General features: G+C 34.1%; 4 protein-coding genes across 5 annotated transcripts; 2 read left to right on the top strand and 2 right to left on the bottom strand.

The window, feature by feature from the left end:
• The first annotated feature begins 356 nt into the window (after positions 1-356).
• On the top strand, positions 357-3,836 carry LOC133693722 (uncharacterized). Its single transcript, XM_062115003.1, has 4 exons — positions 357-520; positions 1,488-1,705; positions 2,210-2,309; positions 3,328-3,836. Exons 2-4 carry the CDS (start codon positions 1,523-1,525, stop codon positions 3,582-3,584), a joined length of 540 nt encoding a protein of 179 aa, XP_061970987.1. The 5' UTR covers positions 357-520; positions 1,488-1,522; the 3' UTR covers positions 3,585-3,836.
• Positions 3,837-5,070: 1,234 nt separating this feature from the next.
• Positions 5,071-7,459, top strand: LOC133694315 (probable serine/threonine-protein kinase PBL7). 2 transcript variants are annotated; one of them, XM_062115803.1, is made up of 6 exons: positions 5,071-5,520; positions 5,717-5,961; positions 6,269-6,648; positions 6,753-6,885; positions 7,032-7,121; positions 7,214-7,459. In XM_062115803.1, the coding sequence occupies exons 1-6, from the start codon at positions 5,220-5,222 to the stop codon at positions 7,379-7,381; spliced, it is 1,317 nt and encodes a 438-aa protein (XP_061971787.1). In that variant the 5' UTR covers positions 5,071-5,219; the 3' UTR covers positions 7,382-7,459. The 2 variants fall into 2 exon arrangements, with proteins under 2 accessions (XP_061971787.1, XP_061971788.1); XM_062115804.1 differs by having other exon boundaries at positions 5,390-5,520; positions 5,697-5,961.
• Positions 7,460-9,451: 1,992 nt separating this feature from the next.
• On the bottom strand, positions 9,452-12,719 carry LOC133693921 (DNA excision repair protein ERCC-1). Its single transcript, XM_062115301.1, has 9 exons — positions 12,426-12,719; positions 12,200-12,320; positions 11,807-11,910; positions 11,278-11,377; positions 11,035-11,111; positions 10,644-10,743; positions 10,449-10,520; positions 10,256-10,324; positions 9,452-10,087 (listed from the first exon to the last, which is right to left on the bottom strand). The coding sequence occupies exons 1-9, from the start codon at positions 12,689-12,691 to the stop codon at positions 9,770-9,772; spliced, it is 1,227 nt and encodes a 408-aa protein (XP_061971285.1). The 5' UTR covers positions 12,692-12,719; the 3' UTR covers positions 9,452-9,769.
• A 2,179-nt stretch (positions 12,720-14,898) lies between these two features.
• On the bottom strand, positions 14,899-16,429 carry LOC133693974 (E3 ubiquitin-protein ligase ATL6-like). Its single transcript, XM_062115370.1, has one exon. It carries the CDS (start codon positions 16,257-16,259, stop codon positions 15,102-15,104), a length of 1,158 nt encoding a protein of 385 aa, XP_061971354.1. The 5' UTR covers positions 16,260-16,429; the 3' UTR covers positions 14,899-15,101.
• Between the last annotated feature and the right edge of the window lie 10,831 nt (positions 16,430-27,260).

The following is a 27,260-nucleotide window of genomic DNA, read 5'->3' as shown; positions in this document are numbered from 1 at the left end:
ATTTTATTTTTAATATTTACATATTAGAATTATAAAAAATATATAAAAATATATTATTTTAATAGTTTTTTAAATAAAAAATAATTTAAAAAATACCTTTTAAAAATTACTAATACCAAGCAGGATTGTAGACTATAATAATAAAATTTGACTTAACTTATGATTCAAATCATATGTTAGCTGATTATTTAAAATAATATTATTTTAATTTTTTAAAATTAAATCAAATTGTTTTAATTTTTATACTTTTTTTAAAATAAATCAGCTCAATTTTTTACATGGTTAATAGGTACTAGGTAAATTTTTAAAAAATATATTAATTTTTTTTTAAAAATAGCTTTCTTGGACACCCGCCTCGGATTAGATCGAGCCGGCCAGTCCGAGTTTAATAATTGTGCTCTTCCTCATCAACCACATGTCTCCCCCTTCAACTCTCTCTCTAAGGAGCTACCTAATTGAATTGCAAAGACAGGAACAAGAATAGAAATGCTGAGGCCAATTCATCTTCCATCAAAACAAGGTAACTTAAACTCAAAAACCCATTTTTTCTTGTTTTCATTTCATTAGTATTTGCATATTTGCTGATCAATGTAACGATTTAAACTTTGCATTGACAGTGAGCAAAACACAGAAACCCAGTTGCTGTTATCATCATCTGCATCCATTTCAATCTGCCTTTTGTTTTCTGAAGCCAAACTTTGCTGTCTAATTAGTAATTGAATTCAATGTGAAAGGATACGTGGGGATAAAATTAGATTATTGCTCATGGTTTCAAATTGTGGGTTTTGCTAGATATATAGTGTGTTTTGTCAATTAGATTGAAATTCCATTTGGTGGATTTTAGTATGTTGTAATATAAAACAACATATTAAACTGTAAAGTAGGAAACTTTAACATAGAAAAAACTCAAAAAGCATAAATTTGCAATTTTTAAGGAAGTAGTAGTTTGGGTTCTAACTTGTAATCCGGTAGCATTGTTAATTAAATGTGATTTTTATTCTGCAATGAAGTTGTTGTGTGCTGTTCTGTCATATAGAACACTGTGTTTTGTGTGGAGTGTGTATTTGAACTTCGAAGTTACTTTTTGGTTATTTTTATGAGAATGGACTTCTCTGTTAGTGATGGTTGGTGATTAAGATAGTGTTTTGTAAAGTGTGCTGCAGCATTATCTGAATTTTATGCTTAATAATATGGTACAAAGTTTGTTTAGGAATTTTCTTGTCATATATTTAGTTTCATTTGTTTCCTTTACATAGTTTGAATAATCTATTTATTTATTATTTGATGATCTTATAGTATTATTTTTTAATGAAGAATGAAATAAGATGTGAGATTACAACATAATACAAGTTTAATGTTTAGATAGGAATACGAATGTGAGTGTGCAGGTAAAGGAACGAGAAGATGAATAAACAAACACCTTATGTTAGAATCATACTAGTTTTGTAATATGTTTTTGGTTTGTTTGTGATTTTTGTGTTTTGTAGTTGGTTAGGATTTTTAAGAATCAGAGGCAGGTAAAATGGGAGATATTGAGGAGAGTGTGAAGCAAGAGAAGAAAGTGGTATTTGTAACTGTAGGAACAACATTGTTTGATGCTCTTGTGAGAACTGTGGATACTAAGGAAGTTAAACAAGAGTTATTAAGAAAAGGATATACCCACCTCGTTATTCAAATGGGTCGAGGATCCTACACTCCTGCCAAGGTATTCTTTTTTATATAGTTCATTCCCTTTTCACTCATGTCATTTGTCCTTCTTGGTTTGATAAGATGTTGAGTTTGGTTTCCTAATGATGGACAAAGGCTAGAGACGTCTTGTCTTAAATAAGTTAGATAATTGCCTCTGATCTAAATTCTTATGTAGGCAGCTCTTCTATCCATGATATAATGCATCTTTCTATCCTAATGCATCTATAATGTCAAGGATCATAATTGAAATTTATGCGGGATCTACGTTTAAAGTAAAATACATATCTACGGCCCTTATTACGTGCTTTGAAAATTGTTAAAAATCATGTGAGATGAAAGGTTCTAGAAAAGCAATGAATCCTTTAGTGAAGTCTTATATTTTGGATATTTTAGATTCCTAGTAGGTTTGCTTTTGGGGGAATATTGGAATCTTTCTTTTTTCACTTGATTCCTTCCTTGGACATATTACTCTTTGATTCATGCTTCCATCACATTTCATATGAGTTCCTCCTAAATGCAGAGTGAAGGAAAAGATGGATCTCTGGCTGTTGATTACTTCACTTTTTCACCAAGCATTGCAGACCATCTGAGATCAGCATCTCTTGTCATCAGCCATGCAGGTAAGATATTATTTATCTTTTAATTTTCATTAATATTCTGTGAATGTCAGGGTTATATTCCACTTTGTTACAACTATACAATTCACACCTAAGATCACAGAAACTATCATATTTAAGCATGACAGAAAATGTTTGTAAGTTCTTATCAATTGAGGATTATCTGAAACAGAAAAATGCTGGTGGGGTCCAGGATTGGTTATAGCACACAGCAACATAGGCCCAGAATTGAAAGTATTGGTTGAATTAAGGTTTCCATGAGTAAGCATGGGGAAATATCATTGTCAGTACCTATCTGGAGGAAAACTACAAATTCATTATTAGAAGCAAGGTTATTTTGCGCCCCTTTACATTTTCTATAAAGGATAGTCATTAACATGGAAGGTTTAGTTATTTAAAACGAGGAAGATACCTTGTTCTCCTTATACTTATTTTATAGCCCCTTAGGATTTGTATTCTTGCACTTTTGTGTCCAAAAAATTGATAAACTTTTCAAAGTCCTTTTACTGCTTCATTCTCCTTGTCTATAATGATGCAGACCATTGAGAAATTTATCGAAACAACATGGTTCATGACATACTTCAAGTTCTTTATTATTTGATAATTGTAGCCTATCATGTGCCTGCGAGTATGTAGGAGAGTGCGTAACTTCTAAAAATTAAATTATAAATTTTACTTGGTCGGTTGCTGAAGGTCAATTGGTACTTTTCAGCTTAACTATTATCTGGTGATTGTGGTGTTGTACTGCAGCTTTTTCATATATATTTTTTATTTATCGAAAAGGTTGAGAGAATCTGTACTTTTTCCATGAAAAAAAGGAGGGGGGGGGGGATGGAAGCGAAATCTTTTTAGTCAGTCAAGCTATGCATGCCTTGATATGCAATGATGTTATAATTTAGTGAAAGCTGTCTCAAGGTAAAAGCTGTGATATGAAAATATCTGATAACTATGTGCTACCACAGTAACAGACACTTAATTTGGATGCTGGAGTGGTCATTAACTAGCACTGTCTGTTGTGCAGGGTCAGGGAGCATATTTGAAACTTTGCGGCTTGGGAAACCTCTAATTGTTGTGGTTAATGAAGATTTGATGGACAATCATCAAAGTGAACTTGCAGAAGAACTAGCAGAGAGGAAGCATTTATACTGTGCTCATCCTCAAACGCTTCATCAGACAATATCTGATATGAATATTGAGTCCCTCCTTCCATACCCGCCAGGTGATGCCACAGCAGTTGCCAAGCTTATAAACAGGTTTCTAGGTTTCCCAGATGATTGACGATTCTGTAAATTTTTTTATAACTGAATTAGATAATTGTATTTATGCACATGCCGGCAGAAGCATTGCCAGACTGTGGAGCTGCCTGATTTGACAAGGCATAAAACATTGTTGTTGAACATGTCTAGCTAGTTGTCCGACAAAAATTGGAATAGATCCGGTTGATTTTACTTACAATTTATTGCACTTATATTTAGTTTCATGACACAATGTAAAACATTTTTGTTGAATGGAATGGTGAACATTTGGAAATTGATGTGGCTATTTATTGGAAGAGTTGGAATGGTTACGATGCTAAGATTTTGTGTGGGAATTCGGTGCTAGTTGATGATCAGGTTACCAACCCAAGGTTCCATTCAGCAAACTCTTAACAGAGATTTTTTGCAAGCAGCTGACAATATCATTGATCAATGACACAGCTCTTGATGTAAAAAATGAATATGATACTGGATCTGAATTTCATTTCTGATAGAGGTAACATGAGATGGCACTGTAGTATAGTAGGAAGTAGAAACTCCTTTGCATTATTTGTACACGGTCCCTACGTGAATTCATTTCTTTTTCAAGACCAAACACTTCCAGTCTTGTACCAAATTGTGATTGCGAAATGACCTGTGTGACTTGCAGATGAGCACTCTATTAAAGGGTCCCTGTTTTTGAAACCGGAGACAAAAAGGGACAAAGGCACAACCCATGCAGATAGTGATATACTGCTAGAGATGGGGTGGGGTGGGATGGGAGGGGAGGTCTTGCTGTTTTCTTGATGCCCAGTAGGGATGGAGGAGAAATCTTTTAGGTAAAAGGAGAAAAGAAGAAATCCTAATGGCCTAACCCTCTATAGGAGTAAAAAAATGAGCTGGGCTCTAGTGTCATTAAAAAATTCAAAATTTTTTGGCAAGGCAAATTGTTTTTTTTAGTAACTGAGGGTGTCCGAGTTAATTTGTTTACATCTCGACCAATAAATAAAATGATTTGAGCTTCATTGAACACTAATCTTCACATGTAACACTAGACCATGGGGCACTTCTGGTTTCCCTGGATCCTATGCAACCGTTGAGTTTATGGTCACAATTCTTGGAATAATCCTATATGACAATTTCAACCCAGATAAAAATTTTGACCTGTGCGTCATTTAGCAGTTAGCCCTTTGGAAATTAATTGCATGCAAAGGGTCATGACAAATTTTGGCTCTGCCATTGCTTAAGAAAGCAGCAAAATCAACTCCAACTAGGGATAGAAGCCCTTTTCTTTTTGTCTACAGTCATAAATGCTCCCACCCATGAGGACTTGAGAGGACTGAATGTTTGAAGTCACTCTGTAAATATACATAGACTGAGCAAATGATATGATTTGAGTACAGAAGTAAAAATGGTGCAAAAGGTTCTAATCTTTTCTACAATGACAATGACCACTCCTTAGAAAAAACAGGAGAAAAGACGAACGAAGTACACAAAACACCTACATTACCCACGAGCAAGAGAGAGAGAAATAGAGTGGAGTTTTCTGACAGCATAGGCAATGTGACATCTCCAAGGAAGGGAGAATTAATCCTCTTTTATACTTTCTTGCACCTCACATTATCATTCCCATCTCTCTATCTCTCACAGTCATTTTTCTTCCTTGCTCTTTGTGCTCATGGAACCTAGCACCACTGATGAACCTGCAAAGTCACATGGAAACCATACCAATAAGCATCATAGCTTCCAATCTCAAATCCATGATCACCATCATGGCATTGGCACCCTCTCTTCCACCTCTATTCTTATAATCATCGTATCATCCATTTCTGTTGTTGTAGTTCTCACTATCTTTCTAATTATAGCAATGCTTAGAAGATACAAATATTCCAAAGATGGAGGCAACTGCAGAGACTTTAGCAGTTGCAACACTAGCAAGTTCATTGCTCATACCACCATAAGATTCACTCCAAGCCCAGGTAATTGTCCCATGTCAAAGTTTTTGTGATCTTTATTCATTTCTCAATCTAAAAAGAATTGTGTTTGGAATGTAAATTTTCAACATCTAATTTTCAAAACCAGTGTATTTAGATCCAATCATCTGAAATTTTAAATTACATAATCCATGCAAATTTTTACTGGTGTGGAAATTTAGTGTCTTTGGGAATATATCAGATGTTAAGGGTGGATGTCTATATGGAAGCAATATGGGCCATAAGCTTCCAGGCAAATACAAAGGAGTCCAGGTTTTCACATTCAAGGAGCTTGAAATCGCCACAAACAAATTCAGTGAAGCAAATGTGACATGGAATGAAGGGTATGGGGTGGTGTATAGAGGTACCTTAAGTGATGGAACTGTGGCAGCAATTAAGATGCTCCATAGAGCAGGGAAGCAAGGAGAGCGTGCATTCAGGATAGAGGCAAGTGACTTCTTTTAAGAGCTTTTTGCCCCATTAGGCCCCTCTTCTTGATTTGTTATTTTCTTGGTTCCTAGTCTCTATATTGCTATAGAAGTTTAATAGCCTAAGAGGCTTAAAGTCAACCTCAAATACTCAAATGGGATTGCAATGTCAATGATAGATATTTAAGTGAAATGTTGCTTGTTGAATTTGAAATACATGCATAAATATTTCTATCTGTCAAGGCACCTACTCTTTTGTGTTGAATGCTAAGAAACCTTACACATGGGTGTGATACGTAGTGTCATTTTCTATCTCCATATTGCAGGTGGATTTGCTAAGCAGGTTGCACTCACCATACTTGGTGGAGCTACTTGGTTATTGTGCTGACCAGAACCACAGGCTCCTAGTATTTGAATTTATGCCTAATGGGACTCTTCAACACCATCTCCATCACAAGCAATATCGACAGTTGGATTGGGGGACACGATTGAGAATTGCCCTTGATTGTGCTAGGGCCCTGGAGTTCCTTCATGAGCTCACAATCCCAGCAGTAATCCATCGTGACTTCAAGTGTAGTAACATTTTACTAGACCAAAATTTTCGGGCTAAAGTTTCAGATTTCAGATCGGCTAAGATGGGCTCGGAAAGGATCAATGCTCGAAATTCGACGTGTTTGCCGAGTACCCCTGGTTATCTAGCACCAGAGTGAGTGATCCATCATCTATCCTGCATCTCATTTTCAATGAGCAAACCATATCAATGCAAAGTCAATTGTCATATCAATGCTGATCATTTTCTGCCATATTTAGGTATGCTTCAACGGGTAAGCTCACCACAAAATCAGATGTATACAGCTATGGAGTTGTTCTTTTACAGCTCTTAACTGGCCGTAAACCTGTTGATACCAAGCAGCCCTCCGGTGAACATGTCCTTGTCTCCTGGGTTAGTGTGCCACTCCATTACTCCATTGTCAAAAAATCTACTAGCTAGAATATGTTTTTAATTCATGCCATAAACTGTGAGAGCTAACTAGTAAGGAGGTTGTTAGCTACAAACCCCTGACCTCCTGTGATTATATGAATTCGCAGGCTCTTCCAAGGCTAACCAACAGAGATAAGGTAGTGGAAATGGTTGATCCAGCCATGAAAGACCAATATTCAAAGAAGGACTTGATCCAGGTTACCTTTGAGTTCTATACTATTAGCATCTGGATGTATCCTTAAACCTAAAATTTCCAACTAAATTTGTGCACTATGTTGCCTTTTCACAGGTGGCTGCTATTGCAGCCGTGTGTGTGCAACCAGAAGCAGATTATAGGCCTCTCATGACAGATGTTGTGCAGTCTCTAATCCCTCTGGTCAAGAACCTTTCTTCCGTATCTTCCTCTTGTTCCTCTAGATTTATGAATCAGATGTTGTGCAGTCCAAGGCCTATGTAGATTTTGTTGTAATAAAGATTGATAATAAAAGACACTGTTACCAGCTTGGGTCAAAAATCAAAGCTAGGAATTTGGAAATTGATATTTTGTTAGGCATTTTGAAGTCACCAAGAGGCATGTAGTGTGGTGCTAATCACCTTGCAAAGCAGTTAAGAACAAGTTTCAAGTTAAGGTTCAAAAGAATTTATCCTACATTTCGATTATAATCTCATAAGCATGTCCATCATTCTTTATGCAGTAAACTACTTGCATGATCATGATACACCATAATTGATATGAAATACTAGACCAGGAATCGATCTTGTAACCTATCGATTCAGAGTCTAATTCAGATCAAGTTTCGTTTCAAATTAATTTAAAAATTAACTTGAGTCTAATTCAGATCAAGTTTCGTTTCAAATTAATTTAAAAATTAACTTGGTTTTCAACTAGTCAACCTATAATCTAGTTAATCTGATCAAACTCATGTGAGATATAATCCAATTAACAACAAAAAGTTTTAACAAGTTGAGTAATTAGTATGATATGAAGTGATATAGAAACTAGAGATGAGTAATTAGTATGATATGGTTTCTATAAATTCGGTTTGATCCACCAAATAAGCAATTTAAAACTTGAGATGAGTAATTAGTATGATATGAAGTGATACAGAAACCACTCAAGTTCTTCAAGCAAGGCTATTCATTGTAAAGGTAAAAACTGTGATACATCATACAGATTGTAGTGAATAGAGGAAGTTTTAACAAGCTGACATGCTGCTTTTGGTTAAATTATGATGCTAGTGGATGTTCGTTCCTCTGGACCCAACTAGTCTAGATTTATGGAAGTTGGCAGAGGACACGAGCGTTGGGAGAGAAACAGGGTGGCCATAGTGTGAAAAAATCGCAAGCAAGTGAAAAGTGTTATGTAGCCTACTAAAAAAAGTTCAGACAGAACAAAAATGGGGTGGCACCACCATTAAAGCTCCCATGTGAGTGTCTTAAATGGAAGCCAAAGGGGCACTAGAGGAGAATGCTCAAAGGGCTGAGCTGCCTAGAAGTATGGCAAGGACATGCCGTTACGGATAACCATTTTATGATAATGTTAACGAACTTGTTCATAAAGTTAGCAGCAAAGTTCAATGTTACATTGGTCCATCATTTTCATAATTCCATGTGCATTAGTTGAAGCAATGTTCTAAATTGAAGCTTAATGGAAAAGTAAAACAAATTCAACTTGTGTATGTATTTGACTCGATTCAAAGTATGATTTACAAATTAAGTGAGTCTATCCATGAGTTGTTAAATTAACCCGAGTCTATTAGATTATTTTTTTTAATAAAATAATATTAGTTTAAATAATTTTTTTAAAATAACACTGAAATGTCTTTTTTAAAAAATAAAAGGTGTTGATAAGATAACTTGAGTTGTGGATAAACTTGCACGGTCATTGGCCAGATTCCAAAAAAAGAAAAAAAAACAAGTCACATGATCGACCTACTAGGCACGGCAGCTTTGATAACTATGTATGATATGCATTAACTTCATTGAACATTTACCTCCAAGGTCATTGTCCCGGATACAGGCCAAAACTGTACTATATGTTCAGGCTCCGCAATTGACCTTCCATCTTCGCAATAATCGAGAAAGAATGTCTAAGGTTGTCAATGCACTATTTATCATATCCAGATTTGCTTCTACTAGTATGGATCGATCCTGGTTTCATGCCAATAAATAACTTCAGAGAAACTACTTCCTGCTCTTTTATCCTCCATACAATTCAATTAAAACCTGCATGCTATCTAATATCAATACAAACGTGCTTGTAGCCTGTTCCTGCTGAGATGGAAATGAACTGCAATAATTTTATTCCAACCACCTTTTTCAGGACCACCAAAACTGTGCAAGGGGGCCTTGAAAGCAGAAACTAAAATAATGTTCTCTTGATAAAAACTTGAAAAGAAATACTTTTTTTTGTATCCATTTTGCGGGTGCCATTCAAGGGAAATTGTTACATGAACATTTCACCTGTGGTCATCTTGCAGCTTAAAACGGGGAAAGGTGTACTAACTTTTTTTTTGGAGAAAGGAAGTCAATTGTCAACAGGTATAGAATCATTCTAATTCTAAGCACTCTCCATATATACAGATGCGGCTACACTTTAACCTGAAGAGTTTCTAATCCCCTGAACAAAATCATCAGATGGAAGTAGGTAGGTTAAGACTTAAGAATGTTAACATTCAACAACACCTGATATGCAGCGGAAAGAAGAATCTTTCCGGAGCATGAGATAAGAATGTAGTGCCGCTAAAATTCATATACTTGGAACATCTTTCCAATGACACAAACAAATAAATATTTCCCATCTCAAGGAAACCGATGTTAGAAGTGAGGATTAATTTGCAGCCCCTTAACCAGAGGTTTTCCTAGTTTCAGCTTCCGAGGCAATGGCAGTACTTGTTTCTCCGACCTTTTCTCCTTGGAATTTCTTATTACCCAATTTATCAGTAGCATACTTTGCAAATGCAGAAGATAGGGCTGACTTGACAGTTAATTCTGGTTCTTTCTTCCTACGTTTGTTTGCATTTGCTTCCTCCATCTCCATTTCTGCAACTTCATTGACTGAGGAAGGTTCAGTGTCTTTCTGGACTGGGGTTTGTGGAACAACAGGGTGGCTTGAAACTACACGCTTGAATGGTTCATGAAAAGTATCATACAAGCGTTTCACCTGATCCATCAAATATATGGATGCACATAAGAGTAACAATTAAAACCAATCAAACATTTAATGCTTCACTTAAAGTTGCTAGCCAACAACAGTCTTGTATACAATCAATTGAAGAATATTAAGGGTAATGAGCCTCAAGATAACATAATGCAAGAACCCATGATATACCTTGCGCTCTCCTATTCCAGGGCAACGAGCTAGATCTTCCATGGATGCATCCATGATATTAGAAAGAGACTGCAAAAGGAGGAAAATCAGCTAACAGAGGAATATAGACTAACAAATAAACAACTAGCACATACTATCCAGAGCAAAATAAACAACTAGCCACATACTATCTAGGGCAAGATCAATGGCATACCCCAAATGTAGATCCAAGTGTTACCACATCTGTCTTGTTAACACGTCGAACAGTTGTGAGAGCATGATGTAGCTGCATTAAAACAAAGAACATATTCAGTTCAACCAGTTCAAAGAGTGAATACTAAATGATTTAAGCAACTTTGTTCAAATTCATTGATTGATTGCTGATAGGAGACCAATAACAGGTTGTTACCCGAGATGAATAGTCAGTATCCATTTGGCCCTGAATAAGGTCTGCAGGCTTGTTTTCATACATTTTTATAGTCTCCAAGTATCGACCACATTCCTCCAAGCTAGAAAAAACAATACCAGACAAGTTCGTCAAGGACAATCATTTCAAGGCCCTTACTGCAAGAGGACAAGTCCACTTGCAATATTGGTCCAACTCTATTAACGAAGTCAATAAAATCAAGTTGCAGATATAAAGAAAGAAAAATAAGTTGAGCAAACCATTATAAATTCTGTACAATCTCACTAGATACGAAACACAAGGAAAGATCAATGGAAACATGAGTAGCCTCAGACACAGTTAATATAAAGACTATTTAAAATATAATCCATTTGCATTGGGATATGCAGCATACCTCCAAGCACATAATAGTGTACAATCATGAAGCAGAGCTGTTTTTGTGACTTCAAGTAAAGGCTTAACTACATCCTCCTGAAATCAATGAGAACAATGGTCGGTGTTGAACTCTTTAATACATGCAACAAACTTCCACAGTTCACTTTCCTAGTGGAAACCAGGCTTTGTTTTGCATATTAAATAAGCAGAGTAATGGCTGTAGAAGGCATGAGAAACTCATTGCATGGAAAGAGCAGCTTACCACATCAACATGGCATAGAACAACACGAAGCTTGCAGTTCTTTTGTAGCTCTCTTATACGGTAATATAGGTAGTCTGGATGGAGTAAATGATATCTAAGACTGCATCAAATCATCAAATTGCAAATTCTCAAAGTTAGCTTGTGGTAGGAATAAACAATGACGAAGACATGCAATACATTAATGGTTAATAGAGTTACAAATTTGGTTATGCTCAAGAATATATTCTGGTATTGTTGTCTATCTCACACTTGAAAATGGTAAATGGGATATAGATATCAAAAGAGTAAAGCCTATAGAAAATCTGTAACTAACTTGGGAACTAGACTAGATCTCAGTACTTACGTCAGTATGGAGAATAATAAAAATCACATCATCAAGGTAGCTATTTTAAAGAATAAGAACAATTTTCTAGCTTTACCTTCAAACCAGTATAGTAACAAGTTAAAAATCAAATAATTAAAAAGCAGCCAAGAACTCAAATTCATACATTTGCAATGAGAAACAGGACAGAAGGAGAGGAGGTCGAACCTTAGATAAAGAGCACATGAGCTCTGTCCAAGCAAATAGTCACAAACAACATCCGCAAAAGCCCACTTTACATTCCTAATATGTTTAAGCAAGGGGTTTCCCTTCTGCGCAATGACTAGGCAAACTTAAATTCAGGCCAATCTATGGAAGTACAATTCAACAAAATCTAAATCATCACTCACTATGAAACTCAGTAAAGCACGAAACTTGAGACACAATTCTAGTTCAAAAAAATAATTGTACAGGAAAACAGGAGTACTTAAATAACCAAGAACGAATCAAAAAGCTACTGCATGACTTCCAAAGACAACCTTTTAAAAACTTCGATAATTCCCATGCCAATGTTGCAACCGAAATTTATAAAAATGTCTTAAAACATAAGTAAACCTTCACCTGTCTATGACTAACAAGAATAGCATTGCGACTCTGGTTATTTTGTACTGAAGATGAAGCCACTCCACCACCAAAAGAAGCAGCAGGAGCTGATGCCAATAGAGATGGTGAAACCTTTTCACTGTTTTCATCCAAAAATAAAAACTTTATCACAAAATGTCTCCTCAAAATTAAAAAGAAGAATCCCAGAACAGAAAACAAAAGAAAACCCATTAATATAAAGTACCTCGTGGTTGCAGAACTACTAGGCCCATGTTCAGATTTTGAAGGTGGTGGAGGAGGAGGAGGAGAGTAGAATTCAGAGTTTTTAATAAAGGAGAAAGCTTGAGAGAAAGTTTGTGATGGCTTAAAGAATGAAGATTCTTGTGTTTGTGTAGGTTTAACTTGTGAGCTTTCAATTACTTCTTGGTAGGATGGTATTTGTATTAGTACTTTTTTGTTTTGGTTTGATGAATTTGTGTTTCGCTCTTCTCCTCTTTCTTCTCTCTCCATCTTTGATTACCGATTGTTTGTTTCTCGGGAAAATTTAAACAAGAAAGAGAATTTTGCCATAGAATGATAGACTAGGCCTAAAAACCGGGCCATTGGGCTCTACGATTAGATTCTAAGCCCACAGTTTCTAGGCCTGAGTGCTAGGCTTAGTTGATTCAAACAGCCGACATGTCGTTGATAGGTGACTTTAACCTAGGGTTCACTTTCCACTAGACATTGCTCTTAAAGGGTCAAGATTGGCCTGCCTTGAGTGATCGGCAGCTCTGTTTTACCAGGAATTCTAGTGACCAACGGGAGGGAACAGTCAATTTGCGGATGCAAGACATTACAAAGGTTGTTTTTGGGTGTTGTTATAGTTGTGTTTTAAAGTATATTTTTTATTTAAAAATATATTAAAATAATACTTTTTATTTTAAAAAAAATATTTTTTATATTAGCATATTAAAATGATTTGAAAATATTAATTTAAAATAAAAAAATATAAAAAAAATTCAACTTTTTTAAAAAGCATTTATGAAACACAAAAACAAATAAACTCATTATCATACATGCAAGAGTTTTAAATATCCTATTGCATTCAATAGAACAAAAACAATGAAACAAAATTAAAAATTAAAATGAAATTTAATCGCGCGGTTAGCTGTACTATCAAACTAAACAAAACTTGAAAGAGAAAATCTTCGAAGACTTGAACTTAGAATTTATATTACAAAAGTTTCATCATATACATATTTAAATTAGTATGATTTTAGATATTATCATTAATATGTATATACTTATATTATTCAAAAGACTCATGCTCGATTTGTTAAGGTGGTACTTAATTTGATGCTAAAGAAAACTCTTCTTTTCTAAAGTTTAGACCACCAAGGGATGCACTATAAATTCAATTTGGCTATAGAAGGAAATGCAAAACTCCATAGGAATTGCTTCAAGAGTGAAGAATACTGGCATAATGATTGATTCTTTGAAATCAAAGATAAAGCTGTTTAGTGAAAAAAAACACAGAAAAAGAGTCTGATCACCGAACTTTCTCAGTGCCAAGAAGCAATGCAGCAGTCTCAAGTCACGAACAACTTAGGTTCATTGCACAAATATGAGGCAGCAAAACAAATTAGTCACTGTTCCTTATCAATGGCAATTGGCAAATGCTTATAATCTCCATGATCACAGCCCCAGATTGACCGTTATAGAGCTTAGAAAGGCTTTCTATATTTCTAGAAGACTGACCATTTGACCTGGGTAGTATCCCACAAATGGCTGACCAAGTCGCTGGAGCTCTTGTGGGCTCAGAGATTTGATAACTTTAGTCATTTTTTATAAGAGGCTGAGATGCTCGAAACTTAGCGAAGGGAAAGTGATACCGCACAAGGACCAAGCATAGTTATGAACTTCTGAAATTCCAGTTCCTTTAGTTGGATCAAAATATTATTACTTCTGGGAAATGAAATGGACAAGTTATGACTCTTCAGAATTCAGCATGCTTGGTCCTTGTTCGATATTAATTTCCCTTAGCTAAGTTCTGGTGCGATGAATTCTCTGACCATCTATCCATTTCCTCCGACCCCAATTCATGAAAACAACACCAATTAGATTCTTTAAAGATTAGATTATAATTAGGATATGAGTTTACTCTCTAGATATATTATCAGTTCGAGTCCCATAAATCTTAAGATTACTGAAGTTTTATATAATTATTAACTTCAAGATTCGTGAAATTAATCAACATACATGCAAGCTAAAAAAAAAATAACAAAGACAAATAGCAAGATAAGGGCAGGTGAGAGATCATAAGATCAGATATGGGATTATTTGTAATGATCACCGGGGAAATCCTTCCAAAAATACGGTTTGTCTCTCCCAAAAAATATCAGCATAAAAAAAAGCTCATAAATCTAGTAAACCTTCTTAATAATCAATGCCTGCAAAACCCAATTCAAGATTCGGATTGTAAATCAAGTGAATTATCGATTTAAGTTTTGAATTTTTTTCTTAAAACAAGATCTTGAAACAATATTGTTATGAACTAGTTTAAATCTCGAGCTAACAGGCTACAGAGTTGACTTGGTAGGTTAAGTCTTTTAACGTAGTCTGAAATTGCATTTGCTTATGGGCACAAAATTGCTGAAAAACAGGGGAATTACCATTGCCTAAAACTAGGAGGGTCCTTCCACGAAATGTCTAGTAACTAAATCATGGCAAAAGTCTAAACCAGCAAGCAATATCGCTTACAAAAATCCCATGATTTTTTAACTTACAATTGGAAAAAAAATATAAAAAAATTAGAGGGTCGTTATCTCAATTTGACTTGACCTCTTCCATTTTGACGATCCTATATTATATTACACAATTTATAAAAACAAATAAAAAATATATATATTAAAAAAAGTGGGCAAACAGGACTGCCCTACTAAACCAGCGGTCTGCTCGATTCACCCGCACTCGGTCCAACCTGTCTAGATGAATCCCCTTGGTTGCCATTAGCAGCCACTCTTGGTGACCTAACCGATGACGACGCTCTCGATAGGAATGACGACGCTCTTGCTAGGAATGACGGGTTCCGACTAAAAACCCACCGGTCCGACCTTGCTTCTTGGTCCAGTTTCTCAAGTCGCTTATAATTTAACACCTTCCTGGGACTCCCTTCACCAACTCCGTTCTTGTTCCCCTTCACTGAACTTCCTTGTCTGGAGAACACCACCATACTCATCGCCCGGTTCAACTTCCGGTTCATCACTTGTTTCCTAACCTCAACCGGCAATCTCAAAGTAAACCGATCGGTATTCTCTCCTGGTTGAACCACAGAATGTCCGGTCGAATGTGACCTAGTAAACCTCAATGGCCTACCCGATCTCGACCCCCGTGTCCGGTTCCTGTTCAAAGTTTTGACCACACTCGCTCCCATAACCTCAGGCTCCGGTCCAACCACTTCCACATTAGCATTCCCATTTTCTGGCTCGTCCATCACTGCCCCATTTTGGGCCTCCAGGTCCAGCTCGGGGTCGTGCGACTCACCGAGTTGAGGGACCGAGTCTGCAGGCTTGGTCAAATCAGCTCTGCAGACAGGACAGGTAGTGTGAGACTCCAACCAAGCACCGATGCAATCAGGATGGAACACGTGGTCACAATTAGGAATCAAACGCAGCGTTTCATCCTCTTCAAATTCGTTTAAACAAACGGCGCATTCTAACGCGCCTTTGCCAATCTTCAAGCCTTTCACGACCGAGTAAATTAACGTGGGAAACGTCTCGATAACGGCAGGATCAAGCCCACGCGAGGCGGCGACGCGTCGAGAGAGTCCGCCCATACCCAGCGGCCGGATACTCCCGTTGCCGTTGGCTTCGTTGCAATGGCGGATGTAGATTGAAAAGAACCCCATGATGAAGAGTACGGCTATCAAAACGACAATGATTATGGCCATCGATGGAGTCACCCGGGCGTAGTTGTACGGCTGCCCGTCGTTCGAGTTGGTGGTTTGGGAAACGACACCATGAGGTGTTGACAAGATGAAGAGAACTAAGAGGGGGAGGATCATGTGTGTGAACCTGTAAGAATCCATGGTGTACATGCAGAAGAAATCAAACAACCTTACAAAAAATAGTGATGATCAGACAGGAAGTGGTATGGTCAAGTTCAGTTCTGTTCGAGGGTTTTTATGTTTTTGAGAGTGCGCCAGGTAGGGGCACGGGGTGAAGAACGGAAATGAAGAGAAAGGGTTATGGCTATGATGGGGTTTATAAATGAAGGAAGGAAGGAGCATGCTGGGCGTTAAAGGAGAAAGTGCCGTGTAGAACAAGAGAGGAAGACTATCAAAGAGTTGTGGGGTCCAGTGCTTTGATGTGTGATGGTGATGCAAGGGATTGGTCAGACATGGTGAGCCCGCGTGGACAAGTGTGTTTGCTTAGAAGTTTCCAGAGAAAGAAATAATTGTTTTGATGAAAGAATTTGTTAGTGAGAGAATAATATAAAATTATATTTAAAAATTCCATGTGAGAGATTAAGTTATTGGAGTAAATTATTTTTTTAATATTATATTAAAGTTTATGAATTTAAATTTTATTATTTTTATTTAATAGTATAAGATAATATAAATTTATGTAAATTTTAAATTTAAAAGAATTTTATTTAAAAGAATATATTAGAGAATAATATAAAATTATATTTTAATTAATGTTTTTTAGTGATTAGTAATTATGTGATAAGCGTTTTTTAATTGGATTTGACTTGATATTAATTTTTCTCACATTTATATTAACATGTATAATAATAATTAATTCAAACCAGGGAGAATTTGGAAGAAGAAAAATGATAACAAAACTAATAACTATAAATTTGAGATAAATTTATCTCTGTATTTATGTTTTGCATCCATTAAGAAGCACTACATTTTTATTTTTTCCATTCTTAATGAAAGTTTTTTTTTTGTATAGCCAAACTTTGAAGTGGAGGTTGGGATCTTCTCGTATAAAGTTGTTCCTCCTCTTAAAAAAAATAAGATCCCATGTTATAATCTCTCTTTCTAATAATACGAAAAGGCGATTAGCTTTTAAAATTGTTTACAGCATAGTTTTTAAACGTGTCGTATTTGATTTGGAATTTAGGATATTGAGTTATCGAGTTAACTTGTGAGTCATTATGTCAATTTAAATCTATTATTTTATTTAAAATAATATTTTTTTTATTTTTTTATTTTATAATTTGAATTTATTATGTTTGATCATATTTAAATCGAGTTTAATCAGGTTAAATAAATCATGTGTCAACTCATTTAATTATCCAGAGTTTAGCTAGATTAATGTAAAAAATATATTAAAATAAATTAAAGTCTAAATCAAGTTTTAAATCACGTTTATAAAGGATATTTAATTTTGATTAGATTAATCCACTGCTAAATTAGTTAAAAGCTATACAAATTAGGTAAAAGATATTCTTTGTTATCAAAAGAAAACTCGATTAATCCACTACTAAATTCCTAGTCAATTGCCACACATTCCAGTTCTTTGGCTGCATGGACTGCCGTATTGATCTCATTTCCATTAGAATATTAAGTTTGTAGGCAAAATATGCAACTCTGACAACTTTACATAATCCATGTGATATTTCCACGCACAACATTAGTGTGATTTTGATTTTTTCTGATTTTATATACGAAGATATACTAAAAATCCAATTAGCAGACTAAGAGGAATTCTATACTGATTAATTAATTAATTAATTGATTTTAATAATTTTGTTTAATTTTTTTTAGTCAAGGTAGTTGAGAGCTTGTACTTGATGATTGATAGACCAATATAACTCGTGACTAGTATCTTTAAAAGATCCCATGATAAATGTGAAGACTCTAAAGAATTTAAATAAATATTTTTTTAAATAAAAAAAATGCAATAACTCAGTAATAACTTAACCTAGCAATGCATCAAGCCCAAACATGTAACAAGTCTCAACATATTTTTATCATGGCGTGTTTGGTATTGACGTGCAGCCAAACACTACTAAAATTTTTTAAAAATTAAACGCATGTGTTTTTTTATCTAGTATTTTCTTAGTAAATACCAATAAAATATTGGTTGACTTCGAACAATTGATCAATTTCAAGATCGCAAGCTCCAACATGTGATCGGCAATTTCAATGAAAGTCCTGTATGGTAATGGATTCTTGGTTAGGTGAAGTCATTAAATACAAGGGTCAAATATATCACATGTAGCTCAACAAACGTTGCATATCGGCCGAAAGCATTTTTCACTTTGTGGCCCCAATTCCGCTACAGATTACTATGAAAGATGTACTGTACAAGGTATTGATCTTCCTTCTTCTAGATCAACAAGAATATGATTCTTCAACGACGACGTATGGTGGTCAAGAAGTCCCGAGGATCGTTGAGTTGTGAGAAGGAATGTGCATGTAGGCATCGAGACTTGTATAAGCCCCAGTTGCAGTCAAACATTGGGCGCTGAGATTCGTAGAAGGGCCGCCATGGTTGGACCACAATTGCAGTTACGCTCTCTGACTATTCATGGCATTGCCCTGATCTCAAGGTGTCCTCTTTTTTAGTTATAGCTGGGGTCCAAGTCACCAAACAAAACAAAAGAACTGCTGTCCCTTTACAATCTATTGAAAAAGGAAAAAAAAGCAGTTTGTACACTAATGTATTTTAGTTCATAATAATTATAATTATTATTCCCATTTTAACAAGTTGACTTTTAAAATAAGTGAATAGAAACACGGTACAAACTAGATTTTAAATTAAATAAAACCAATATTAATTTAACCAATTTGATTGATCCAAACAAGTTAGTCCATAACCTAATCAAACTCTCTATTCGAACTCGGCTTGATCAATCCAATCGCACAAATCATTATATATATATATATATATATATATATATATATATATATATATATATATATATATTTTTTGCATGTGATAGTGTTTTTTTCCCCCTGTTGCTGTGTGGTACTTGCGCTTCTCTTCTGTTTCGTTCTGGGAAGGGAGGAAAGTACATGAAGAATCTGTGCAAGTGGGAGTACCGAGGCAGTCTTGAAGAAGTGTGGGCAGAGATTCCATCATCTCGCTTCGGAACGCGTTCCGTGCATCAACTTTCCTGGGCGATGTCAAGATAGTCTAATCTGCCTTCGTCGAGGAATAAATATTGCTGGTTAACCATTTAGTTACTAATCTAATGATAAAAATATGGGATTAATAAGTTTGTTTTTTTTATGTAATTTTATATTTGAATTTTGTGATTATTTATATAATGATTATTAAAAATTTATATAATTATTAATTTTAAATCTCATAAAATTAATTAAAATATACACAAACCGACCCGAACTTTATATTAAACTAAAAAAATAACTAGCTCCTCATCCATTCTTTCTTCGATGTTTCCTAACAACAGTAATTAATACCTAAATTAATGGAGAACGAAAATGCTTGCTGATTTCCACGTCAAGACACAAATTCACATGGAAAGGCACCTCAACAAGCATGCCTTTTTTTTAATCAACAGTAGCCTGGCTTGTCAACTCTTGCTACCATATCTAAATAAAAAAATTGGCTTCTATAATTGTATAATATTAAGTACTGATTTTCTTGATTAATTGATTGGGACACACCCCGTTTAAGCTAATTCTTGGTGCTGCTTTGGTATAGGTGTTAAATGAATTGATTTGTTTTTGTATTTTAAAAATATTTTTTTAAAAAATATTTTTTTGTTTTATATTTTACTTTAAATTAATATTTTTTGGTGTTTTCATATCATTTTAATGCGCTAATGTTAAAAGTAATTTTTAAAAAATAATAAAAATTATTTTAATACTTTTCTAAATAAAAAACACTTTGAAAAACAATCACAATTACACCCTTATCTTGCGTGAATTAAAAGGATATTAGGAAATGCGGTAGAGATTGCAATTCAAAATAATTTTTGCTCAGAAATATATCAAAATAATATTTTTTATTTTTACAAAGTTATTTTTGACATCAACATATCAAAACAATATAAAAATATAAAAAAATAATTTTAAATAAAAAATTAAATTTTAGAAAAATATTTTCAAAAACTACTGGTAGGCTACCATGATGACAGGTTCTAGAGTAAGCAATTAAAGTCAAAATTGAAAATTCAGCACAAATATTGCATCATGCATGATACAATAATTTTAGTTATTTTGTGAGTAAAGTTTTTTTCAACAAACTAAAAGTTGACTTTTGATTTTCAAGTTTTCAACGTTCAAGTTTTTTCCTTGACTTCTACACCACCTCTCTAATCTACTCAAGTACAAAAAAACGCAAGTAATGTCACTAACAAAAAGGATTACCATCTAGCATTATTTCATCAAGCATGCTGATTTTTTACCCCAGCACTAGAGAATAAAGTTGATTTTAATTATTCAATTGAAGAAATTCTATGATTTGAATATACTATACTTGCATTATTGAGAAATAAATATAAGAAATAAAGAAAAATATAAAAAATAATTTTTTAACTGGAAATATATTCTAGTCATTTTTTTATAGAATTAAGTATAATTTTCTCTTTTCTTATCAGTCAATTATTTTAAACACTAGAAATTATGGAGAAAATTTTATTATAGTTAGGAAATAACTACTAATATTCTATTAATTATTTTCTAAATGAAAAAAAAAATACAAAAAAATAAAATAAAACCCACCATGAAAAGCGATAAGAATACTGTGATTTTTTATTAATTTTTTTTATAAAAATAAGTGAATGAAGTTTTTTTATATAAAAATTAGTTACCTTTTAAACTCCATAAAATAAAATTTCGTAGTTATAACTTAAGTGTCTAAATAAACTCAATTTCTTATACATCTATCTACAGGAAAACTCGCAATCTGTCTATCTTTTTTTTAGTGAAAAATCCGAGTCTTCTTTCAATTCGAAATTTAATCTAGATTTTCCCTCAGCCACGCTATTCCATTCGGACATCCGTGGTCTTCAAGTGGCCAGATAACATAAATTTGCAGACCAAACTCAGGAAAACCATATCCCCACCTATCTTTCGTTTTCTTTGTCGTGGACAATGGATAGTAATATATGGAATGTTCCATGATCACCTTTCGTTCCCATGGAAGTCACAAAGCTGGTCCAAGTTAAAGCCTGGAATTGGGAAAGATTATGACCTTTGAACAGAAACGTCTGCCTTGGAAAAAGGAATCCAACTTCCCTAACATCGTGTTCAGACTTCATTAATCTTTATGGCGACAAATCAACAAAATCATATGTCAAAGAACTGACTGGGGACATTTATATCTTGGTTGCAATGGATTGTGTGGTGCTTTTAAATGCTTGTTGGGCCGATTGCAATAGAACAAGATGAGGGCATGAGTTGTATGCTCTTACAAGCCATTTAGTTATATATAAAAAAAGAACTCTGCGCACTTAAACGAAGGTTAGCAAAGGGCAATGAAAAATAGAAATTAATGGTTAATTGAAAGAAAACGCTCTCCTTTTCTTTCTTGAAGTGTAGAGATAAGGTGATAGAACTTGAAGGAAGGAAAACGCCATCTCTTGACCTCATTCTTGATTCTTTTACTCCAGGAAAAACAGGGTGAAAAGTGGTGACATAATAAAACTTGAAGCCCCTTGATTCTTGGTCCATGATTAGAGTTTTGTTTTAGCTTGACCCAGCTAGCTCAGTAATATTTGAGTCCAATCTCTGCATCTGGGCTTTATTCGGTGGGGTGAAGATTTTCCAATCTCAGATACTACAGACTCGGAGAAATGACTTGGCACGGGGCAGTAAAAAATGTTCGATGTCAACAACAAACATGATTTTTTTACAATTAAAAAAACAAATATCATTTTTCAGAAACTCCCAGCAAAGTCACGGAAGAGGAAACAGCAGCAAGCAGAGAGTTTCCAGCAGCAGGTCGGTGCCGGGAGTCCTTTCGGGAGGTGGGTTTTTAGCTCCTTCAAGGCTGCTAGAAGAGGCATTTTTCTTGGCGAAACCGGACATGAAAAAGGAGGAAGTTTCTTACAAGGAAAAGGAGAAGAAAAGTACCGAACCGATTTAAGAGGCTTTATATGCGGCAGAAACAGCCTTGAAGACAGTAACTCAACCTAGTCTCTGACTCCGACAGTTCTGGGTTCTGACTTAGTTTTAAGTTCTAATTTGATGTAGCCATCATTAGATTAGATGAGGTTAGGACTATCTTTATCGGATAATCAGTACCAGTTCTCAAATATAATCAGTACCAGCTCTCAAATTGTCTCATGGAAACATGAAGAACACTGTACCCGATGCAAGAAGCCAACAGATGAATCAAAATGAGGTGAAAAAATAAGATCAACAAAGTTCACGAGGTTGAATCTAGCATCTTAGCAAAATCCCTTTGGGGCCTTATTAAAAGATTCTAAATGAATCATGCTTGTTAACAGTATAAACAAATTCACTTGTCTCTCCTGTTTCTGGGATTAAGAAACTGGGACGACATCCAAGAAATGCAGCATAATTCTTATAGATCTTACTTTTATAATTTTATTATTATGAGATCAAATATTATAAATTTACCCTTATAAAAAATATATTTTTTTATACCTCATAAACGGATTCTTCTTTATAAACTTACTCATGATCTCTTCGACAATGCAATCACTAATAATTTGTTGGTTGCTTATCAGATAGACCGAGCCTAGTATTCAAAAAAAAGAAAAACCAGTAATATTGAGGTCACGAATTTCCAACTCCTTAACTTATTACATGTGCAGTTAATAGCTTTATAAATGGAGCATATGCTATGGAACCATATTTCTTGAACTTGTCGAAAGCTTGAATTAATTAATTGGACCAATTAAAGTTAGTGAATCTAAATATCCTGTAATGAAGTTGACGCTGGCAATTGATCTCAGCTGTTATCTGCCATGAAAAATCAAGAACAAAAGAAGTCTACCTACCTATCTCACATGGACATATTTTTTTTTTTGAAAAAGGATCTAAAATACATAATCTTCCCACGTTAGACAAAGCATGCAGTGCGTATCTGTGAAGTGCATGCACATGTAGACAAAAAGAAAAACATCTATTTTTTTTTTCAAGAGTACAATGTGATATGCTGGAAAAGAGAATGTTTTCTTATACTCCTTCTCAATAATCATAAATTATGCTTTATGTTATTGCAGTTATTTTTTTAAAGTATTTTTTATTTAAAAATATATTAAATTTTTTTTTTATAAATTAATTTTAAAATCAATGTATCAAAATGATCTAAAAACATTAAAAAAATATTAATTTGAAGTAAAAAAATAAATAAATTTTTTTTAATTTTTTTTAAAACGCTTTTAAAACACAAAAACAAACAGAACAATATATAATATGAGACGTTAAAACAATGATATGGATATTAATAGATTACAAATGTGTTTGGGTATATCAAAATGATTTTTCTTTTACTTTTGATACAAGCATTTCAAAAGCTTTATAAAACAAAAAAAAATCATTAATTTAATTCTTTTTTAAAGTCAAATGTACATTTAAATCATACCCAAACACATTTTCAAACCAAACAAACATTACTTAAAAAAATGCTTATTTTTCCACGAAAAAAACAAAGCATATGAAGTGATGGAGCTTAGAGAAAATATTGTGAAGAAGTTAATATAATGATTTATTGACTTTAATTTTTACACGAGATATTTTGAAATTAAATTAATTAAAAATTAATTTAATTTGATTAACTTGACGAGTAAATTCATAACCCAATTTAAATTCAATATGACTTTTTTTAAATTTGCTTTTTCCAAAACCATGCATTTTGAATCCATTCAAATTAACTTGCTCGAACTCATGATTCAAAGCTTAGGCTCGGTCATGGAGAGGGCTACTCCTCTGAGTTCCCCCCCCTCAATTATGCTTATTGAAAATCATTTTTATTAATTGTATTATTTAAAGAAACAAACCCTAGAAAGTAATGGTCTCATTTCTTTAATCGACAAGGCCAATAACAAGAAAACAAAAATTTTCACAAGGAAGCTTTGATGATGGTGATATGATCATTAACACATCTTAACCGTACAATTCCCATCCCCAACTTCAGGACCCCACCAATCATCATGTCTAATCTAATCAACCCCTTGTGCCCATCATCACACCTAATTTAAACTTCTGCACTCAGAGAGTATCTTTTAGCAAAAGCATATATGGTGCAAGGGGAAGGTGAAGGGAGTGTTTAGGAAAATTATTAGGTTGATTTTTAGACTATTTTTTTAAAAAATATATAAATAAAAATATTTTTTATTTTTTAAAAATTTATTTTTAATATTATTGTATCAAAACAATAAAAAATATATAAAAAATTAATTTAAAACAAAATTTTTTTCAAAAAATGATGAAATTGTGTAATTTAGTACTCATTTCATGATGCCCCAGTAGGCTATATGCGAAAATGACCATCAAACTATTTTTTTAGGGTGTGATGTTGATTATTTTTTAAAATATTTTGTACTCAGAAATATATTAAAATAATATATATTTTTATTTTTTAAAAGTTATTCTTGATATTAACACATTAAAATAATCTAAAAATATAAAAAAAAATATTAATTTTTTTAAAAAAATAATATTAATTTTATTTAAAAATATTTTTAAAACACAAAAAAAAAATCATCACTTGATATTCTCTTTCTGAATCCGAGGTCTGTACTTCTGCCTGTCTTGTCTACGCTTCCTCGTGTTTGAGCTTCCAAGAAAATAAAGTAATGGAGGGTTAATATGCTCAAGCAGCTCGGTTTCTTAAAATGTCTTGAGCTCAACTCGAATGGTCTTGAAAGGTGTTGTCCTCTGGGTATATAGGCCTGAGCCAGTGATGGTGGTTTACAAAGATTATAGTGAAACACAAAGGGGTTTTATTGTCCTAAATCTGAAGAAACGAGTAAAATAAAATGCAACCTAATAATTTGTTCAAGATTTAGGGTTTTTTTTTTTTTTGCTGATCATCACCTGGATACTCCAAATTAACCACAAGGCATTGTTTTAGTGGCCAGGAAAGCTTGATTACTCTCTTGATTTTTTTAGATTAAAATCTTAATTAATACTAGCACTAGAGAATTTAATTAAATTTTATCAAGATAATGTATAAGAAATGAATTATTATAATGAAGTTAATGCATGCGGGCAATTAATCTCAGCTGCTATCTCCCTTGAAAAATCAAGAATAAGTGAAGTCTAACTATCGACAATTCATTTCAGCTGTTAGCTGATGTATAAAGTTATGGGACGTTGAAACAATGACATAGTCAATAGTGTATACTATTTATTGAAAATATTTTTTATTTAAAAATATATTAAAATATTTTTTTTAATTTTTAATATAAGCTCGCTAAAAGCTTCATTAAACATTAAAAAAGCAATCATTTAATTTTTTTAAGCCAAATATACTTTTAAAGCATGCTCAAACAAGGTTTCAAACACAAATCAAACATTGCCTAAGAAAGTGCTTCTTTCTTCACGGAAGAAAACAAAGCATGTGAAGTGATGGAGCTTTCAACTCTAGAAAGTAATGGTCTCATTTCTTTAATCGACAAGGCCACTAACAAAATAGCAAAATTTTTCACAAAGAAGAAAGTAAGAGTTTTTAAACCCGGTCGGTTCAAGACTCGAGTTCTAGATTTTGACCGGATCAATTTTAATTTTTTTTAAAAATGAAAATGATTTTTTAGTAAAAAAAAAGAGTCAACAGGTTGCAATTGAGTTTTTAACCGGGTCTTGCTGGATCAACCCGCCTTATCAACCTAATCACCCTAAGTTTTAACTTTTTTTATTTTTTAACCCAATCTGGTTTCCATATTAAATTAACTGGGTTGTAAATCGATCCACTGGTCCGGGCTCAGTTTTAAATCTATACTTTGATGATGGTGATATCATTAACACATCCTATCCATACAATTCCCATCCCCATATTCAAGACCCCACCAATCATCATGTCTAATCTAATCAAACCGTTGTGGCCACAGGGCCCGTGGGATTAGTCGAGGTGCGCGCAAGCTGGCCCGGACACCCACGATAATCAAAAAAAAAAAAAAAAAAAAAAAAAAAAAACCGTTGTGGCCATCATCGCACCTAATTTAAATTTCTGCCACAGGTCATACATCCTATGATATACTCAGAGAGAGGATCTTTTAGCAAAAACATATATGGTACAGGAGGTAGGTGAAGGGGTGTTCGGTACAATGATGAATGTGTTATTTTTTAAAAAAGTTATTTTTTCTCTACCCCCTCCTTTCTATAACTAAACTTTAACTTAATATTCTCTTTTTTCTGTTTCCGAGGTGAGCACTTCTGCCTGTCTTGTCTACCCTTCCTTGTGTTTGAGCTTCCAAGAAACTAAAGTAATGGAGGGGGATGGCATAGAAGAAGGGCTGGAATCAGCAACAGGCCCTCTACTTCTTGGTGAGAAGAGCACCAGCAACACAAAAACCAGCAATCAGTACTCCATCACTCCTGTTCTTGTCTTTAGCACCTTTGTTGCTCCCTGTGGTTGGTTCCCTCAACTATGGATGTTCTGTAAGAAAATACGATTTCAACAATATCAAGGAAGGCTGCGCCACCACAGTATGAGGGTCTAACTCCTGTTCTTCTCTGTACTTGTACACGCGACAACCTTTTTTTTCTCTTCTTTTACTTTAATTCTTTGTCCGGTAAAAAATGAGCCGAATATTTGTAGCAGTTTCAAATTCAGCCCCTAAAACTTTAATTATAATTTTTTTTATTTTTTTTTAATATCATCGCTTATACAAACGAATCCTTAGTGTTTAACTTCATTTTTTTTTATAAAAAAAAATTAGAATTTTGCAATTTTCAATGGTTAATTGGAAATGCACCAGACAACGAACCAAACATGGCACCAGCATGAAACGACAGCTGATGTATAACGTTATCGTGGTGGGATGATAAATCATGTTGAAACCAAGAAATTTATACAAGACAAGAAAGTGCTTATTTCACCACAGAAGAAAACAAAGCGTTTGAAAGTGAAAGGATCAAGCCTTTGCCCATCATCACCGGAGAGAAAAAGAAAGATGAGGAGGGCAGAGAGGGAGAAAGGTG

The sequence above is a fragment of the Populus nigra genome, chromosome 5 (assembly GCF_951802175.1).
Source record: "Populus nigra chromosome 5, ddPopNigr1.1, whole genome shotgun sequence".
NCBI classification, from domain to species: Eukaryota; Viridiplantae; Streptophyta; class Magnoliopsida; order Malpighiales; family Salicaceae; genus Populus; species Populus nigra.
Note: the sequence above shows the minus strand (reverse complement) of the source record. Positions and strands in the feature narration are given on the sequence as shown.

Coding starts and splice junctions, on each gene's coding strand:
- LOC133693722 (XM_062115003.1), top strand. CDS start 1,523: ATGGGAGATATTGAGGAGAGTGTGAAGCAAGAGAAGAAAGTGGTATTT. Junction 1,706..2,209: donor GATCCTACACTCCTGCCAAG/GTATTCTTTTTT, acceptor TCCTAAATGCAG/AGTGAAGGAAAAGATGGATC. Junction 2,310..3,327: donor TCTTGTCATCAGCCATGCAG/GTAAGATATTAT, acceptor TCTGTTGTGCAG/GGTCAGGGAGCATATTTGAA.
- LOC133694315 (XM_062115803.1), top strand. CDS start 5,220: ATGGAACCTAGCACCACTGATGAACCTGCAAAGTCACATGGAAACCAT. Junction 5,521..5,716: donor AAGATTCACTCCAAGCCCAG/GTAATTGTCCCA, acceptor GGAATATATCAG/ATGTTAAGGGTGGATGTCTA. Junction 5,962..6,268: donor AGCGTGCATTCAGGATAGAG/GCAAGTGACTTC, acceptor TCCATATTGCAG/GTGGATTTGCTAAGCAGGTT.
- LOC133693921 (XM_062115301.1), bottom strand. CDS start 12,691: ATGGAGAGAGAAGAAAGAGGAGAAGAGCGAAACACAAATTCATCAAAC. Junction 11,378..11,806: donor TCATGTGCTCTTTATCTAAG/GTTCGACCTCCT, acceptor GATTTGATGCAG/TCTTAGATATCATTTACTCC. Junction 10,088..10,255: donor CTGGAATAGGAGAGCGCAAG/GTATATCATGGG, acceptor TTGATGGATCAG/GTGAAACGCTTGTATGATAC.
- LOC133693974 (XM_062115370.1), bottom strand. CDS start 16,259: ATGTACACCATGGATTCTTACAGGTTCACACACATGATCCTCCCCCTC.